At 55.3% G+C, this 15,451-nt stretch overlaps 4 protein-coding genes across 4 annotated transcripts in view; 2 read left to right on the top strand and 2 right to left on the bottom strand.

Moving 5' to 3' along the window:
- Positions 1-5,966, bottom strand: part of ANKRD11 (ankyrin repeat domain containing 11) — a 166,969-nt gene extending 161,003 nt beyond the window's left edge. The window contains exon 1 of the mRNA XM_075433948.1: positions 5,838-5,966. The gene's annotated coding sequence lies outside the window, so the exon portion shown is untranslated. The remainder of the gene's footprint in view (positions 1-5,837) is intronic.
- An 85-nt stretch (positions 5,967-6,051) lies between these two features.
- LOC142362798 (uncharacterized) lies at positions 6,052-9,598 on the top strand. Its single transcript, XM_075433409.1, has 4 exons — positions 6,052-6,458; positions 6,586-7,098; positions 7,259-7,723; positions 8,353-9,598. The coding sequence occupies exons 1-4, from the start codon at positions 6,052-6,054 to the stop codon at positions 8,492-8,494; spliced, it is 1,527 nt and encodes a 508-aa protein (XP_075289524.1). The 3' UTR covers positions 8,495-9,598.
- On the bottom strand, positions 7,717-15,106 carry LOC142362799 (uncharacterized). The gene is made up of 5 exons (XM_075433410.1): positions 14,577-15,106; positions 14,189-14,266; positions 12,810-13,062; positions 10,492-10,727; positions 7,717-8,172 (listed from the first exon to the last, which is right to left on the bottom strand). The coding sequence occupies exons 1-4, from the start codon at positions 15,104-15,106 to the stop codon at positions 10,572-10,574; spliced, it is 1,017 nt and encodes a 338-aa protein (XP_075289525.1). The 3' UTR covers positions 7,717-8,172; positions 10,492-10,571.
- The window catches only part of SPG7 (SPG7 matrix AAA peptidase subunit, paraplegin), a 33,688-nt gene continuing 33,146 nt past the window's right edge, over positions 14,910-15,451 (top strand). Inside the window, exon 1 of the mRNA XM_075433490.1 lies at positions 14,910-15,224. Within this exon, the coding sequence (XP_075289605.1) occupies positions 15,105-15,224 (120 nt within the window). The 5' untranslated portion in view covers positions 14,910-15,104. The remainder of the gene's footprint in view (positions 15,225-15,451) is intronic.

Raw genomic sequence — 15,451 nt, forward strand, 5'->3', positions numbered from 1 at the left:
ACACAGCTGAGACAAAGCTTCTTTTACACATGCTAAAAACTTTTCTACCCTTTCCATTTCCAAAGCCTGTAAATTTTGCTGCTAGAGAAACAGGCATGCATTTTACTCACATATGAACCTAGCGCCAGCATAAGCACTCTTGCACCTACCAGCAGAATTAATATTTCAATGTTTCCACAAAATATCAGATGTTGTAACCTTTGGCTTACTAATACAAATGCCATATACAATCAATAGTTTGCTCCTGCCACCGCAATGATTTGCAGTGGAAGGTTTATTTTTAAAATACTAATCGGCTAAGTTTGGTTTTCTTAGAGACAGGGGAAGAAAGGCTGCCTACAGATTTTTAGAGGATAAATAATTCAAGGCATGAATGCCAAGGGCAGTACCGCACACATCCATATGGCAGGGACAATGCAGACAGTAATATATGCTTCACATCACCACCCTGACAGGGCCTTCAACCCTGACCTAAAAAAAAAAACATCACTTTCTTCTGGCTACAACAGCTAATTCACTCTCCGTCATTGCTACCCCACCACACTAAGGACCGCTGCACGCTTTTTGTTCAATTTAGGGCAGCGTCTCGGCCTTCGCAGGCTGCAATTTCAGCCTTTGCTTACAAGAGATACACTGCAATGAGTACCACTTACTCACATGATGAACTTGAGAAAATGAAAAATAACCAGGAGAGACACAGGTTTCAGAAGCCCCCTTTAGGAGCTGACGCCTTTTCACCACCAAAACTGAAAGGGGCAGGAGAACCCAGGCAGGTTTCTCGCAGGCGAGGTCTAGCGAGAGTCCGGCCGGCACCCATCGCCTGCCCGGGGTGCTCCGACCCCGCGCTCGGCGAGCAGAGGGCCACGTCAGCCGTGTCCGAGCCCACACCAACGCCGAGGAGGGAAGGGGCTGCTCAACGGGGAAGCCTCCCCTCCTCTCCTCCACGGCCCTCATGGCCAGCAAGCCCGCAGCTGCGCTCATCTCACTCCCAAAATTAACTGTGCAGACACCCCCCTGCCCCACCGTCCTATTTTGGTGGCGATTTGATAGTTTCTCTACATCCTACAGTTTGGGGAAAACATTAAAGAATCAAGAGGTACAATTCTGGAGCCCAAAATATCTGATATAATTAACTGCACCTTCTCACAGGATTATTTCCTTTCCTGACCCCAATTACTCCTTCAGTTTATTAAAGAGAACTCACATACACAGAAATGTTAACACCCGAAAGAGTCACGTAAACAAAAAAAGTCTGAGGGCACCATTATAAACAGAGTTAATGGAATCCAGTGATTGGAAATGGATCTTGAAAGCTGTCAGATCAAAGCAAGATCTTCCTCGTGTAAGGACTGCATTACCCTTGGAGCCACAGAGCTAATACCATCCATAAAAATATTTTGCTCAAGTAAGTTAAGAACAGCAGCGTTTCATCTGTCAAAAGGTGCGAGGCTTTTAGGGGATTAGCCATTCCACACACAGCATAAAAATTAGAACAGATTTTTAAAAGCCCTCAGCCGGGCTGACGGAGACCACACAGACCAACGTGTGGGCCTGCTTTCTTCACGCACACTACATGCCAAACAGATTTTTCCCTGCTATTAGCATTTAAGCTTCTTTTTTTTTTTTTTATACACTTGTAAGGGATTACAAATTGCCATCACCTATAACCAGCCACAGATGAAGCCAGCACCACCGCTCAAGACACAGATAAATTGAGATTTTTAAATACCCAACCATTCCACGAGAAAACACACCAGAAAACTCCCGTTCTCACACGGGAAAGCTTGAAAAATCCAGGTGCAGTCAAATGTGCTCAAAACCAGCCTCCAGACTACAGCGCTGACAGCCTCCTACCCCCTCCACGACAACGTTTTGCCCAAGCACACTTTATTAAGGTGCTAGCTGCACAAACCCATACTGTTTAGGATGCCTGTGATTTCAAATAATTGAGTACACGAGCTTTCCTTTAACATTTATGCGAGTATTTTTTATGACTGTGCATCAGTGGCATACAAATTAAATAACACTTGGCTGAGAATCCCAGCGCTCTGCACCCTCAGAAAAAGCAGCTCCGTGCCTCTGATTTCTCTTGCAGGAAAAAGAAAATATTTAAAAGCTGCATACAAATCATTCCTGTGAAGTGTCGTGCAGACTGTTTTAAATTAGATGGAATAAAAATACATGCGAGTTTATCACGGAACGCTAAAATCTTTGCTGTGGAGACACCAGTTTCTCTCCACAGCCTTTTACGACCGAAATACACACAATTCTCCCTCGCAATGGAGGTAGCAGACAAGTCACCTTTACTAGAGCCTCATCAAGGAAATACGATTAGAATAACAACCACCATGTAAATGCTTCCAAGTATTCTCTGCTCTGCTGTACTGAAAAGCAGTAGTACCTGTCACTACTTGCTATGTACCTACCACCACCAAGTCTTAACACCGAGGAAGAATTTCAATCCGTAAGGCAGACTGTCAAGCCTGAAATTCAGGTACTCCGCGCGGAGGGAGGAAGAGGGGCTAACCTCCTAAGCAAGCCGTCACTCGGTAATTTCACAAAATGTAATTAACCAGCTCCGGTCCTGCGCATTTCCTTCCCTCGGAGAAGGACTTCTCCACCGAGTAATCAGACCGTCCCAGGTCAGACTCCAGTCACCACAGAACGTATTTTCCCCAAAACAAAGCCACATGCACGCTCACAGAAGATTCAAGCACGATTTCAGAAAAATATTGCCGCTTCCTCACGGTAACTTCACGCTCTTCCCAGTTTTCGCCTTAGTCACGGCATGGATCTAAAACTAACTGAAACCAATACACCGCCATGGGAGCCCCGGTTATAAATCCTGGTTATATTCCCATACTCAAGACACTTTATTATCACAGAGTATTGCCATCTTTTAACATACAGAAAAGGAGGAGGTTAAAAAAAAAAAAATCTTAGTACTTCAAACATGTGTCCAAAAGCCACAACATAAAGACAAAGAGTGCAGATTAAAAGCTGTAACGATATACTCGTCAGGAACCTTCCTTTGAAGTATCTGCAGGAAACACTGTCATCACGCAGCCATGTTACAATTACACAGTTAAAATAATCACCACCAGTTGTAAGTAGTCCATCTGGTTTACTGAAAAGGGAACACTGCTGGTACAGTATTGATTAACACGACTAGTCTTCACTGACCCTAGAGAAATACATTTGTCTGCTCTACTGAACAGCAGAAGAACGCTGCACGACACTGCGATACGCCCCGTTTTGTTCAGAAGCCGTTTTGGGGACTCTGTCAATTAAAACATGAGTAGAAAATAAAATAATTTTAACAGGTTGCCTACCACACACAAAGGAAGGATGAAGCCTAGCACTTTGCTGCAGGGTTTTTGGTTTTGTTTTTTGAGTTTTCTTCCCCCATCCAAAACCAACATTCATATTGGACAATCTGTATGTTTAAGTCTGAGAAAATGCTATTACAACATCACGAAAACAAAAAGCAGCACATTAAAAAAAATCAATTCACCCTGAGCCATACTTGTATGAAATGGAGATACAGACGACTGTTCATTTTTAAAAGCAGAAGCAGAACTGAATGGCCAAACCAACTGTCAAACCCTAAACGTAACATCTCCAGTTTCCAGCCTGTCAAAGCCACTAACGCTCACATGAGCAGGGCTCCTATAACCGCTATTTAGAACAGGTATAAGCAAAAAAAAAAAGCAAACAGCTGGGAACTGATCAAGTTGGAGGTCACGAATCGAAGGACTCGTATGCTCTCCAAACGTCGATGTGGTGTTTGCCATACGGGCAACTCAGCCTGCTGTGAATTTTGCAAACCAAACCCTTGCCGCTTACTCAGACAAGTCTGGAGGTGATGCAAGTCCCAGCTAGCCCAATAATACAGGTTCACAGCAATCCCCACGGGAGCCCAGGCCACCCTTTTCCAGGCAAGACATGGACAAGATGTGCCCTGGCAAGTTCTATACCCTCCTACGCTACCTGCTTTGGGACTGACAAGTTTTCCTAGAAGCAGAGACCGGGAGCAGCTCTGCCTAAAAACAAGCTGAGCCCCACAAACCCCAGACACACCTAGGCAAGAGCAGACGCCAGGAGGGACACGGCAGCGCAGCCAAGGCTCTGCTTTGGGGACAGACACCCGAAGGCCGAGGGTAACTGTGCTGGAGGAGCAGCTCGAGCAGAGCCCTGAGCGTGCACCCACGCAGGCACGGAGCAGCCCACAGAGCGAGATCTGCCACCGACGGAGCGCTTCCCACGGCGAAGAGAACAGGTCACACAGCTTCGGCAGCGACATTTCACAGGCATAACGAAACCAGGCGCCTAAGAGTTTCCCTGCCGTGACAGGGCAGTCAGCACCACTCTCACTCCACGCAGCATTTCAAGCCCTTCTACCGCACGCCACCACAATCACCTAAAAGTGCTCCAGTATGCACCTTTCATCTGCCAGTAAATCCATCTTGTAGAAGCGCCAACTTTTTAAGTTAATCAAGTCAAATATTTAGTTCCTGGTAGAGCACACACAAAAGAATGTATCGATGCCATTTGAAAGCACGCAAGAGTTAATCTCCTCTTCCCTCTCCATGACTCCACGGAGCTTTTCCCCCCCCCCAGAAAGAGGAAATAATTGGGAGTGATTATATTAAAACGTTCCACTTTGTCAACAAACCAGAAAAAAAAAGGAAAAAATACATTTAACTCCAAGTTCCTCACATTTACACCAATTTCAGGAAAGCACACAGCCACTACAAAGCATTACGTTCGCGAGATGTTTTCAGCTGAATAACTTTGCCCGCACGGGAAAACAACACAAATAAAAGAACCGGTCTGTACCCAATTTCAGAAGCCACCTCGGGAGGGAATTCTGCTCCAAGAGCTGCCTGGAATTTGTTCCCTGCCTATGGGGCTATGTCCCCAGCGGGAGGAGAGGACTTTGTGTACAAAGCCAGGATGGGGGGGGGGGGGGGGGGGGGGAGGAGGAGGAACTCTTCCCTGCAACTGGATATCAAAACACGTCTCCAAGCCGGGAGGGGAAGCCAGGCCGGGAACGCACCGGCGGCCCCGGGCCCGGCGGCTGGGGACGGGCAGAAGCCCCGGCTCACCCCGGCCCCCGAGGAGGAGGCGATTCGCCTTGCTGCGCCCGCCATCAGTCCCCGGGGGGGGGAGGTTAACGCCAGGCTGCAGCAGCGCAGCTGCTTTGGGTTGGGATTCTTCTTTTTTCCTCCCCCCCTTCTTTGCTGAGGGGCAAAGGTGTCGGGCAGCCCCTCCCCGGCACACAAAGGCTCCTCGGAGCAGAAAAACACCGAGCCATTTAAAGATTAAACTCGAAAACGCAGGCAGGAGCGCGGCGGGGCCGACGCCTGCCCGGGGATGATGAAATGGGAAACGGAAATTACCATTTCAGACAACTTTTTGGTATTGTTCCCCCCGGCCCAGCGCTCCCCCCGAAACGCGCGCTCCCCTCCGCGCCCCGGCCCCCCAAAAACCGGAGGGGGGCGGAGGGAACACCCCACTCTGCGGCCTCCCCGCCCCAGCCCCGTGTTCCTCCCCCCGTAACGCACCCCACGAGCCTCCGCACCCCTAAACATCCACCAGCCCCCGAGCTCTCTCTGCAGCCCCCCCCCCAGTGCCCCCCCTTCTCCTTCCCCCCCCCCCAACCCGCGCAGCCTCTTCTCACCCTCGGCACGGCGCGTTCTCCCCCCGCGCTGCCCTCTCAGCCCCCCCCCGCCGTTCCCGGTGCCCCCTCTCTCGGCCGCTCCGCCCTCACCGCCCCCCCCCCCCGGCTCCCCTCCGCCCCCGCCTAGGCCCCGCTCCTCCCCCCCCCATCTTACCGGCGCTCCGGGCTCAGCGGGCCGAGGGCAGCCTCGCGGGGGAGCGAGGCCTGCGGCTCCGCCGGCCCCGCCGCATAGAGGAGGCGGCGGGGGGGGGAGAGAGCTGGGGGGGGGGCTGCGGGGCGCTGAGGGGCGGCGGCGGCGGCGGGGGCGCGAGGCTCAGGGGAGGGCGCGCGAGCAGTAGTGGCGGCGGCGCCTCCCGGCCGCGCGCTCCATGGCCCCGCCGCGCTCGGCCTCGGCCTCGGCTCGCAGCGCTGCCGCCCGCCCGCCCGATCGGCCGCCCGCTGAGACGCCGCCGCTGATTGGCCCGCCGCGTCGGCGCGCCCCATTGGCGGAGCGCGGCCAGCGTTCCGTCGCGGCGGGGAGGGGTGGGGGGGAGGGGGGGGGAGAGGTGAAACGCGGCGCCGCAGCGCCCCCCCCGCCGCGCGCGAGGGCCGACGGGAGCGAGGAGGCGGGGCTGAGGGAGGGGACCAACCTCCATTGGCCGACGTGTCCTGACGGCGCGGCAGCCCATTGGCCGACCTCTCCAGAGGTCAACAGAGCGGCGGGGCGTTTCCGGGGCGGGGCCTACGTGTGCAGCGCCGAGCACTGGGGGGGCCCCGCCGCTCCCCCCGGCGCTACGTGCGGGGCGTGCCGGGGCCCCGCGCCGCCGCCGCCGCCTTGCAACGCACACCCCCCCCCCCCCCCTCCGCCGGTCGCGGGGTCGGGCGGCGGCGAGGGGTGCGGGGCCAGCCCCGTCTCCCCTCAGGAAGGCCCTCGCCGCCCCCCCCCCCCCCCCCCCCCGGTTGTTCGAATCCGTCCTCCTTCCCCGGCAGCGCGGGGCCCTTGTTGGTGCGAGACGCCGCAAACGGGGCCTTCCCGAAACCCGACGGCGGGGGGAGGCGCTGGGAGGGGGAGCGGCCGCCGGTGGGTGCTGGGGGAGGGGGTCGGCAACCGGGGTCAGCGGCGCCTGGGTCCCGCCTGGGGCTGCCGCACGGCCGCGGCTGCCGGACGGGCACCGCTGGGCCGGGGCCGAGTCCCGGCACGACATTCGCGCCGGGAGTTGTCCACGCCAAGCGTCTGCTCTGGCTTTCGAAGAGGCCGCGCCAAGGGGGAGCTCCTGGTGGAGCCCGCTGACGTCAGCCACCGCTCGGGTGCCGCGCCGCAGCGGGGTCCGGCTCCGGAAGGGCCTCGTCAAGGCCCCGGCTGGAGCCGAGGGTGCCGGGGAGCCGCAGCAGCACGGGGCTCATGGCCTCTCCACCAGGCCCCGGCGATCCCTGCGGTACGGCGGAGGCGTGCGGAAACGGGCGGTGCTCCCCGGCCCTGCCGCGGGTCGCTCGCTCCCAAGGAGGCCGCGTCCGTCCCGCCTGGTTGTTTCCTCTGATCCTTTCAAGAGCCGATTGCGTAACACCACGAGGCCTTTGCACTGTTTTTATTTACAGTGACTCTTCAAACGAACCAAACCGTTGGCTCTCCCAACGAGGACGGTCGGTCTTGCTGGGCGAGCCACCCGCCGTTGTCCCACTGGGCTTGTGGAAGCGGGAGAAGCGCGGGCGTCCTTGCCTGCGCCGTGCAACCGAGCCGCCACGTGAGGCTCAGTTCCTCGAGACGACAGCGCTGGTGCCCGTCCTCCCATCTGCCCTGGCGAGGCTGTCGCGTCTCCTCCGGGCAGTCGCTGTGCTCCCGCCGGTTACATTTGCTCTCCCCAGCAGCAGGGTAACTCCAGAAGTACCGGTGGGTCCTGCTACTCCAACGCGGTGGCCAAGCTCAGCAGGATGCGAGTGCTTGCTGCATATCTGTATTTCACACTGGACATCTAGCGCCAGAGCCCCTTGGTGTCACCAAGGTAAACCAAACGCTGTGGCATCCCCCAAGGAGGAATCCTCTTCGTGGAGTGGATCTTCACAGTGAGTACAAAGCGAGGCCGTGTGCGTGGCTCCCTGCCCAGACCGGGTGGCAGCCGCCTCGCTGGGTTTTGTTGGGTCGCTGAGGATGGGGAGCCCTGAGGCAGCAGCTCCCCCAGTCACCTCAGCAGTCATTGTTCTGGGTGTTTTAACCCCCCTCTTCCATGAGCGCAATGGCTTTTTTGGCGTTTGCGGTTCCCCTGGGAGCCACGTGTTTGGGCAGCCTTAAGGATTGTTCTCATGTGCCGAGGATGCCAGTAGGTCCCCCCAGGAAGAAAAAATCTCTTTGCTGGGCTGGGTAGTGGCGGAGGAGTGGCTCAGCAGCACGTGTCTGACTTCGCTGTTAAGTAACAGCATGAGAGAGATTTATTCTGAGCCTGTTAAGCTGGTCCTGTGTTCTACTTAGGCTTAGTCTTTTTATCTCTGCCCATCTTCCTCCTCCATGAGACCTACTAAACCAATCAAAAGAAAGGTTATTGGGTGGGGGCTTTTTTGTCCTCCTCTTGTCATACTTCACTGAAAACACTGCGAATAAGTGTTTGCCTCTCTGGTGCCTCTGAGCTAGTAGGTGAGAGGGGAAATGCGTTTTTTCATTTCCTAAATATAGTTGGCTGTAACTGCTTCTTTGACAGCCTTGAATGTCATCCAGGTCGAAGATCCAGTGCTGGGGAGGAAGCTGAAGCCTCTCTGTGTCACCCTGACCTTTTTTTATTTGAACACAACACCATGGACTATCAGGCTACTTCAAGGAGGGACATTAAAAGCACTTGGTGAAAGAAAGTTAACAGCAGGCATGGAGGGGGGGGAATGATTTCAGTTGGGGGTGGTTCTGCTGTTTTTCTAGGTGAGACTTCTGTGATGAAGATGTTTAACCTGCTTGGATTTGTTACCCTGGGATGGCTTTTGCTCCTTGCAACTTAGTTGTAATATTTAAGAGAGGGAAAAAAAACTATAGTTAATTGTTGAGCACCTTTATCGTTCACTGAAGGTTTTGAGCTCTCGAATCCTAAAATAAAACAAATAGTGTGGTGCTGAGGAGGAAAGAGAACATTGCATGAGGGCAGAGAAATGAGGCCGCTTAGGGAGTGTGCTTTCAGGCCTATTTCTGCCTGTCACAGCGATCTAACAGGACGCTAACTTTGGGGAAAGAGCTCTGTGACCCTTTGGGCCTTGCTCTGTTACTCTTTTCTTGACTGCGGACTCTGGAGATGGCATCTGCCTCAGCCGCTCCCCTGCTTTCGCAGCCTATGGGTAACCATCTCGCTGCAGCTGAGCTCCCTGGAAGCTCTATAGCAACCGTCTCGTGACGGAAGGAGCCACTGTGTCAACCATACGGGCAAAAATACCTGGTCTGTGTTAATGTGGGTGCAGTTCTCTGCTGATTCAGCTCCTACCAGGATGTAAAGATGGGGATCTATTTTTAATAGATGAGACAATGTGTGATTTAGACTACTATAGTCACACATCAGGGTAGATCCTGTGTGACCAGTCAAGTGCCAACATCACAGAGGCCAAGAGAATAAAACTTTAGAAGAGCTTTGATTAGAAGAACCCTTAAGCTTGGCTCACGTTGTAGTTAATGTCGCCTATTAACATTTTGGAGAGATGGTTTTGGCAAACAGAGCAGCCATTTGGAAAGGCGGCAAGGAGCACGGCTGATGCTCTTGGTACTGCAGCAGAAACCGCCCCAACTCTGCGCACCATCTCATTTTTCTTAAATAAAACTACTTTCAAGCCATCCATGGTTTTTTTTTTAAAGGACAACTCCAACTTAAAACAAGCACTTCTGCCTGTGACGCCACTAAAAAAGACTGCGCTTTCACCCGCTTTATAATGAAATGCTTCACAGCTCTATGAGATGGGATTAAATAATAAGGCTAGACTCATGCAACAGCTCACTCGTACCAAAATCAGCGTTCTTCTGAAGGTTTAACTCCTCGATGCAGCCCACGGTGTAATCAGCCGAGTCCCAGCCTCGGCCCAGCAAAGCGCCAGGACCACTCACTGGGGCCCAGGACAGGCAGAGCCAGTGACCCAGGAGCTGGTGTGGCTTCCTGTGCTGCACCGTGTCCTTGGCCTGCGCTGGCAGCAGTGTTTTTGGGCCCCTCAGAGCTCTGAGCTGCTCTTATGGGTAGCAAGTCTATTTACGTGGCTCCCTGCAGGACCTTATGCCTACGGGAATGGTAAGCCCATGGAGCTTCAGGCCTCCTGTGTCCCTAGAGCAGGATGCTTTCCAAGGGTAGTGGGCCCCTGCTGCTGGGTAAACACCTCGTATTGATGTTCTAGGTGTGAACTGATGACAGTCTTGTTCTAATTACTGTTTTTAAGACTCCTGATGACAGGCTTAAGGTTTCTAGCCTGCTTATGGATTTCAGGGCTGTGGAGTGACAGTTGCTTGCTCGGAGCTTACTGACCTCCCCCAGTCTGCGGGGTTCGGAGATGACTTCAGCCACCTCCCGCACACAGATGGATTCCTGGGCTTCTCCTGAGCTCCGCACGCTTCAGCAGCTCCCCAGGGAGCGCACTCCCATGGAGCAATCTGCTCATTCATGGCCTTTGAGTCACAAACAAGCTATTTCCCTCCTCCCGCTCTACCCCTGCAAGCTAAGCTGAGAGGTACCCGTGTCACGCTGTCAGAGCACTGCTCCTTCTTGCCTGCGTTTCCTTGGCTTTTCTGGCGATTGGTAAGCTGTGACTGGCAGACGGTTCGGTCGCTGCTGCTGTATGGCTGATCCCCTGTGATCCCCTGCCTATAGCCATCTGTCACCTACCTGTCTTCAACTCTCCGGTCTTTAGAGGTGACTGAAACATAAATGTTTGTAGCCCAGCACTGTGTCGTCCCAGCTGTGCCTTAAGCCTGCCAGCTGCCTCGCCGCGGGGCTGGGGTGCCTTCCTCGTCCCCGGGGAGGAGCGGCTGCAGTGCCACGCTCTCCTGTGTGCACCAAGAGGAGCGGGTCGGGAAGCGGCAGCGGGAGGTACTGGAACTTGCAGTGGTCCCAAGCTGTTCCTGGAAGAATAGGTGGAATGGTTTTGGACTGGCTCATACAAAAAGGCTACGTGCTGAACAGATCTTTCCCTGGTGAGGATTTTCACTGTGCTTGAGGGACAGACGTGTGGTCTTTTTAAGCACGTCCTTTGTTCCTGAGCCTAGGGCTTTCCGGGATACTTGGCCTTGCTACGCTGAAGGGGAGCATCTATCCCTTGACCTTGACTTGTCATCTGCAAAGTAGGAGTCTAAAAAAAACCATCTGCTACGTGACAGAGATGCACACTGCTGAAGGGTGCTGGAACGCTCCGCAGCCTCCTAACTAGCGCCGAGCTGTGCATTTTTGTTCTGCCACAGAGGAGTCCTGGCTTATGCTGCTGGGTGTGTAACAGAGCAATTTTTCACCTTTTAAAAAGTCTGAATTTACCTTCTAGCAGCTTCAGCTCTACATTTAATCCTTTGATTCATTATTGATGCGAAGTCTGTGGATGGCGCAGTGGCCACCTGATTCCAGGTATCCGTTCGCTCGGTTTGCAAAGCGCCGCGTTGAAATGAGTCTGAGCTAAGCTGCGGGGCTGACGGCATTCTGCAACGAGTTTCCTGAGACTTGGGGGGCAAGAGCAAGAGTGGCGAGACCGTCTCACAGGGAGCATGAAAGTAGGAGATGTGAGTTTTCAGACGTAGCAGAGCCGAGAGCTGTCCTGGCTGTGGGAACTGTTTTCTCTTGGCCTGAAAAATACAAGGATGGGGCTGCTAATGCTGGTTCCTGTTCCTAACCTGCTCAGGAGATAAATCAGGGATTTCAGACTCCAATCCGGCACCTTTCCCCAGTAGTAAATACACGTGGCATTACTGAGTGATGTCATGGCTGGAGCACATCCCAGCGAGGCCAAGCCTGGATCAGGTTATATCTGTCTTCTCAGAATACTGGCTTACTCCCAAAGGAGCATATTGCCAGTCCAAGGGCAGTGACTGGAGCCACCTTTCCCAAGGTCACCTCTCGCACACACAGAGAGGACAGCACTCGCTTCCGCGTACGCAGCACAGCCTGAGCCGCCCACGCAAATGTCGCAGTGCAGCCATGGCGGTTGCTGGCTGCACGGGGGGCAAAACCTCTCGACTCTCCTTTCTGGCGTCACTTTGTGTTGGCACCAGCGAGGGCCCTCGGCTCTCCTTCCTGGTGCTTTGTCATCTGGTTGCCTTTGAAGCACAGTGGGAAAGGAGGAATAGGAATCACGACAACTCCAGCTACGTGGTGCCTCTGTAAATCACCAGTCCTTATAGTTCAGTATGGTTTTGTCACATCGACACTTGCATCTTCTGGCTGAGAGCATGGCAGCGAGAGCCCAGCTGCCCTACAGACCTGGAATGCTGCTTGTTTCAGTCCGTGAGCCCACCCAGCCGCGGCTGGGTGGTCATCTGTGCTGGATTTTGGACCCATTCAGCTTTCACTGCCCTCCATCATTAAATAGGTGCAAGTTTGTCTTCACTGAGGCTGGAGCAAAGCTATAAGGCAGGCATAATGAAACCCATTTGGCTCTCTCTCAGGTCAGCCTGGCAGAAGTCAGTAAAGTCCCATCTAAGCAAACTGCACTGCTTAGCTTCTCATCGGGCTGTAATTCTACAGAAGTGATGCATCTCTTTAAAAATAGATCAGGCGTAATTAGCAACAGGTCTAATGAGAAAATGGATGGAAGCAAGGTGTGACACGCCTTGAGTGAAGCAGAGGTAGGGATATGCATGGAGCTGGTTCCTGACACGCGTTGCCGCAGTTGCTGTACCCCGTGTTTCCCCACTGGAAGTCCCGCACCTCTCTGCCCCGTGCTGGCGGGAGCCTCCCCCATCAGTCAGCATTTCCAAAGGAGCCAGTTCCTCCTCCAAACCCAGCTGGAGTGTCAACAACCCCCCACCACGGGCCCCTCTGCAGGGTGGGTGCCGATGTGACGCTCGTAGCCACCCGGCCAAGCAGGGTGTCGTGCATGGGCTGGTGCGGAGCACAGGGCTTCTGCTCTGCTCGCGTTTGTGCCGAGCAGGAGCTTTTTCTGCTGTCCTTCCCCGGCCTAGTCACTTAGGGCCACCACAGCTCCGCAGCACCCATCTCACCTCTAGCTGTGGGTGTGCCCGCATCAGACCTGGGCTCCCTGCAGCCTTGGGTTTCACAGCCTCCAGTCTTGGCCAGGACAAGGGACAGAGATTCCTCCCCAGCAGAGCAAGTGCAGATGTCCCTCTCTTTACAGACAGCGAGCGCACTGGGAGAGGAGCCCACACGGCCAGCGTGGAGCGGAGGCAGGTAGCAATGTGGGCCACACAGCATCGCCCTGGGCAGCTTGGCCTCTCTGGCGATGCCGGGTGGGACCTGTGGGGCAGAGGATCCACTGGTGTCTCCACAGCCGGCTGTCACATCCCCACTGCGACACTGCATGCTATGACCAGCCAATATGGATTAATTGCAACCAGTTTAATTTTGTGTCTGTAAATTAAGCTGTTTGATGATTAAGCCAGCAATACAAAGAGAGTTCCAGGAGTGAGGAGGACATTAACATGCTAATAGACCTTGCTGGTAGAAGGTTTACTTAGACACATCCCAGGGGGCAGATGACAATTAACATCCTAAGAGACTCTTCTAGAAAGAGGATGCTAATTCCGCCCTGCTGGGAAGGGAGATAATTATTATTTATTATTTTATGTAGGCCTGCAACCTCCCATTCAGGAATGCCTGAGATACTTCAGGACAGGTGAGCTGGGAGAACAAACAACAGCGATGATACCTAAAAGTTGCCCTGGAGCCACCTGAGGGGAGAGACATGGACAGGCGGGAGAGAGAAAAAGCTGCAGAAACCATCCCGGTCAGCAAGACAGGAGAGGAGAAAGAAACAGGACTTCTTGAAGGCACATCAAAGGACACGGGCAGGAGAGATCAGATCTGCAGGCCTGGCAAACAATATTCATTTCAGCAGAGCAAGAAGGGTGTAACTGGCAGGAGGGAGGTGATGTTTGCTCTGAAATGCCTTCCTGCCCCAAAGAAATACTCAGCAGAGGACATCGAGCCCACCCACCCTGCTGTGCACAACTAGTGCAAACTAGGAAGAGATTACACAAGATTTAGGATCAGGGACTTAAAATACAACGACCTTTGTGATATCTGCACATAGGGAACTTAACACTGCTCACAACCTTGACACGCTCTGGTGTAATGCTTGAGGGGAGGGTTCCACCATGTTAGAACCACACACGTGCACCCACAGAGCAATTTTAAATACAGACTACTGGCTGCATCGTAGCTGGGCTACTGTGAGGTGTCAAACACATTGCAATGGCTTTTCCACAGAAGACAGATCACAGGAGCCAACTAACCTGCCTGACAAAGAGCAGAGATATAAATGTGTATGTATTTGTTCACTCGTTATACTTCTGAGCATACTGGTTAATCCATCGTGCTCCGCTGCAGACACTAAATGCTATCCATCAGAGCTAATTCATACCTTGAGCTATCAGAAGCGGAGTCTTCCTCAGCAACAGCTGCAAAGGGAGGGAGCCGGTCTCTTTCTGCTCTGTCGAATCTAAGGAAGCAGAGGTTCGTTCGTTCTTCTTTTCCCAGCCATTACAATTAACACGACATTAAGAGCGATAGAAATCCCAGAGCTGGGCTAGCTGTGTGCTCACACCACCAGACTCCACACCGCCTGCTTCCCTGCAGCCAGCCCTCCCTGCCAGCCGTGCCTCCGTAGCCGCTTCTCTGCCTGCAGGAACCCGCCTGCTCCTCCCAGGTGTTTGCTCTCCTCCTGCCCAAATCTGTCGGGGGACCCTGGCCAAGGCTGGGCAGGGGGCACCTGGCTGCACCGCAGGGCCTGACCGGGTTGGGGGAACCACCTGCTGGAGGGGCCGCGGCCAGGCAGACCTTCGGCCTGCGGCTCCTCTGCAGAAGGCAGCCTGCCTTGTGGGGCTGGGCGGCGGGGGAGGCCTGGCCAAGGGCAGGCCGCAGGGTCCGGCCAAGGCAGAGCCGAGGGACGCGCCTGGCCCAGGCCGGGCTGCGGGGATGTTGGCTGGGCGGGCCCCGGGCCTACCCCAGGCCGGGCTGCGGGGCCCCCGGCTGGGTCAGGCCTCGACAGCGGGGCCGCCGGGAACCCCCGTTGCCGCGGTAACCGTGCGGGCCGGCCCATCAGCCCCCGCGCGACCACAGCCCCGCCCCGCCGCCGCCGCCGCCGCCGCCGCCCGCCATCTTGAGGGATGGCAGTCCCGCTGCCGCCGGCCCCTTTCCAAGATGGCCCCTCGCTCTTCACCCAGCACTTCCGTCCCCGCTGAGGCCTCCGGTTCCCGGCGCGGCGGCGGGCGTAGCGGCCTGCGGGCGCGGCCCTCCCCTCAGCGGCCCCTCGGAGGCCTCCGGGCGGAGCGCGGCTCATGGCGCTGGTGCGGCTGCTGCTGCTCCGGGGGCGGTGCGGCTGCTGGCGGCGGCCTGCCCCGCCGCCCGCCCCGGCCTGGGCCCGGGCTCGCCCCCTCGGCGCGGGACGCGGCCTGCAGGTAACGGGGCACCGGCGGGGCCTGCGGGGTGAGGCCTCGCCTCCCGCGGGCGCGGCGGGGAGCACCGGGGGAGGGGGAAGGGGACTGCTGGTCCCACTGGCCGTGCTGGGGCACCCCGGTGCTGCCGCCTCAGGGCGTCTCCTCCGCGGCCTTCCCCGGGCGCTGACCGGCCCCGCCGCAGGAGCGTTCCCCCGGGGAGGGCCCGGCCCGGCGGGGAGCTGGGTCGG

Source organism: Opisthocomus hoazin, chromosome 12 (genome assembly GCF_030867145.1).
Source record: "Opisthocomus hoazin isolate bOpiHoa1 chromosome 12, bOpiHoa1.hap1, whole genome shotgun sequence".
Taxonomy (NCBI): Eukaryota; Metazoa; Chordata; class Aves; order Opisthocomiformes; family Opisthocomidae; genus Opisthocomus; species Opisthocomus hoazin.

Excerpts from the sequence above, each read along its gene's own strand:
- LOC142362798 (XM_075433409.1), top strand. The coding sequence starts at position 6,052 with ATGGCCCCGCCGCGCTCGGCCTCGGCCTCGGCTCGCAGCGCTGCCGCC. Across the intron at positions 7,099-7,258 it reads AGGCCCCGGCGATCCCTGCG|TGACTCTTCAAACGAACCAA; the intron begins GTACGGCGGAGG and ends TTTTATTTACAG. Across the intron at positions 7,724-8,352 it reads TCGTGGAGTGGATCTTCACA|CCTTGAATGTCATCCAGGTC; the intron begins GTGAGTACAAAG and ends CTTCTTTGACAG.
- LOC142362799 (XM_075433410.1), bottom strand. The coding sequence starts at position 15,106 with ATGAGCCGCGCTCCGCCCGGAGGCCTCCGAGGGGCCGCTGAGGGGAGG. Across the intron at positions 14,267-14,576 it reads GGCCGCGGCCCCTCCAGCAG|ATTCGACAGAGCAGAAAGAG; the intron begins GTGGTTCCCCCA and ends CTGCTTCCTTAG. Across the intron at positions 10,728-12,809 it reads GGGCACACCCACAGCTAGAG|GAACAGCTTGGGACCACTGC; the intron begins GTGAGATGGGTG and ends CTATTCTTCCAG.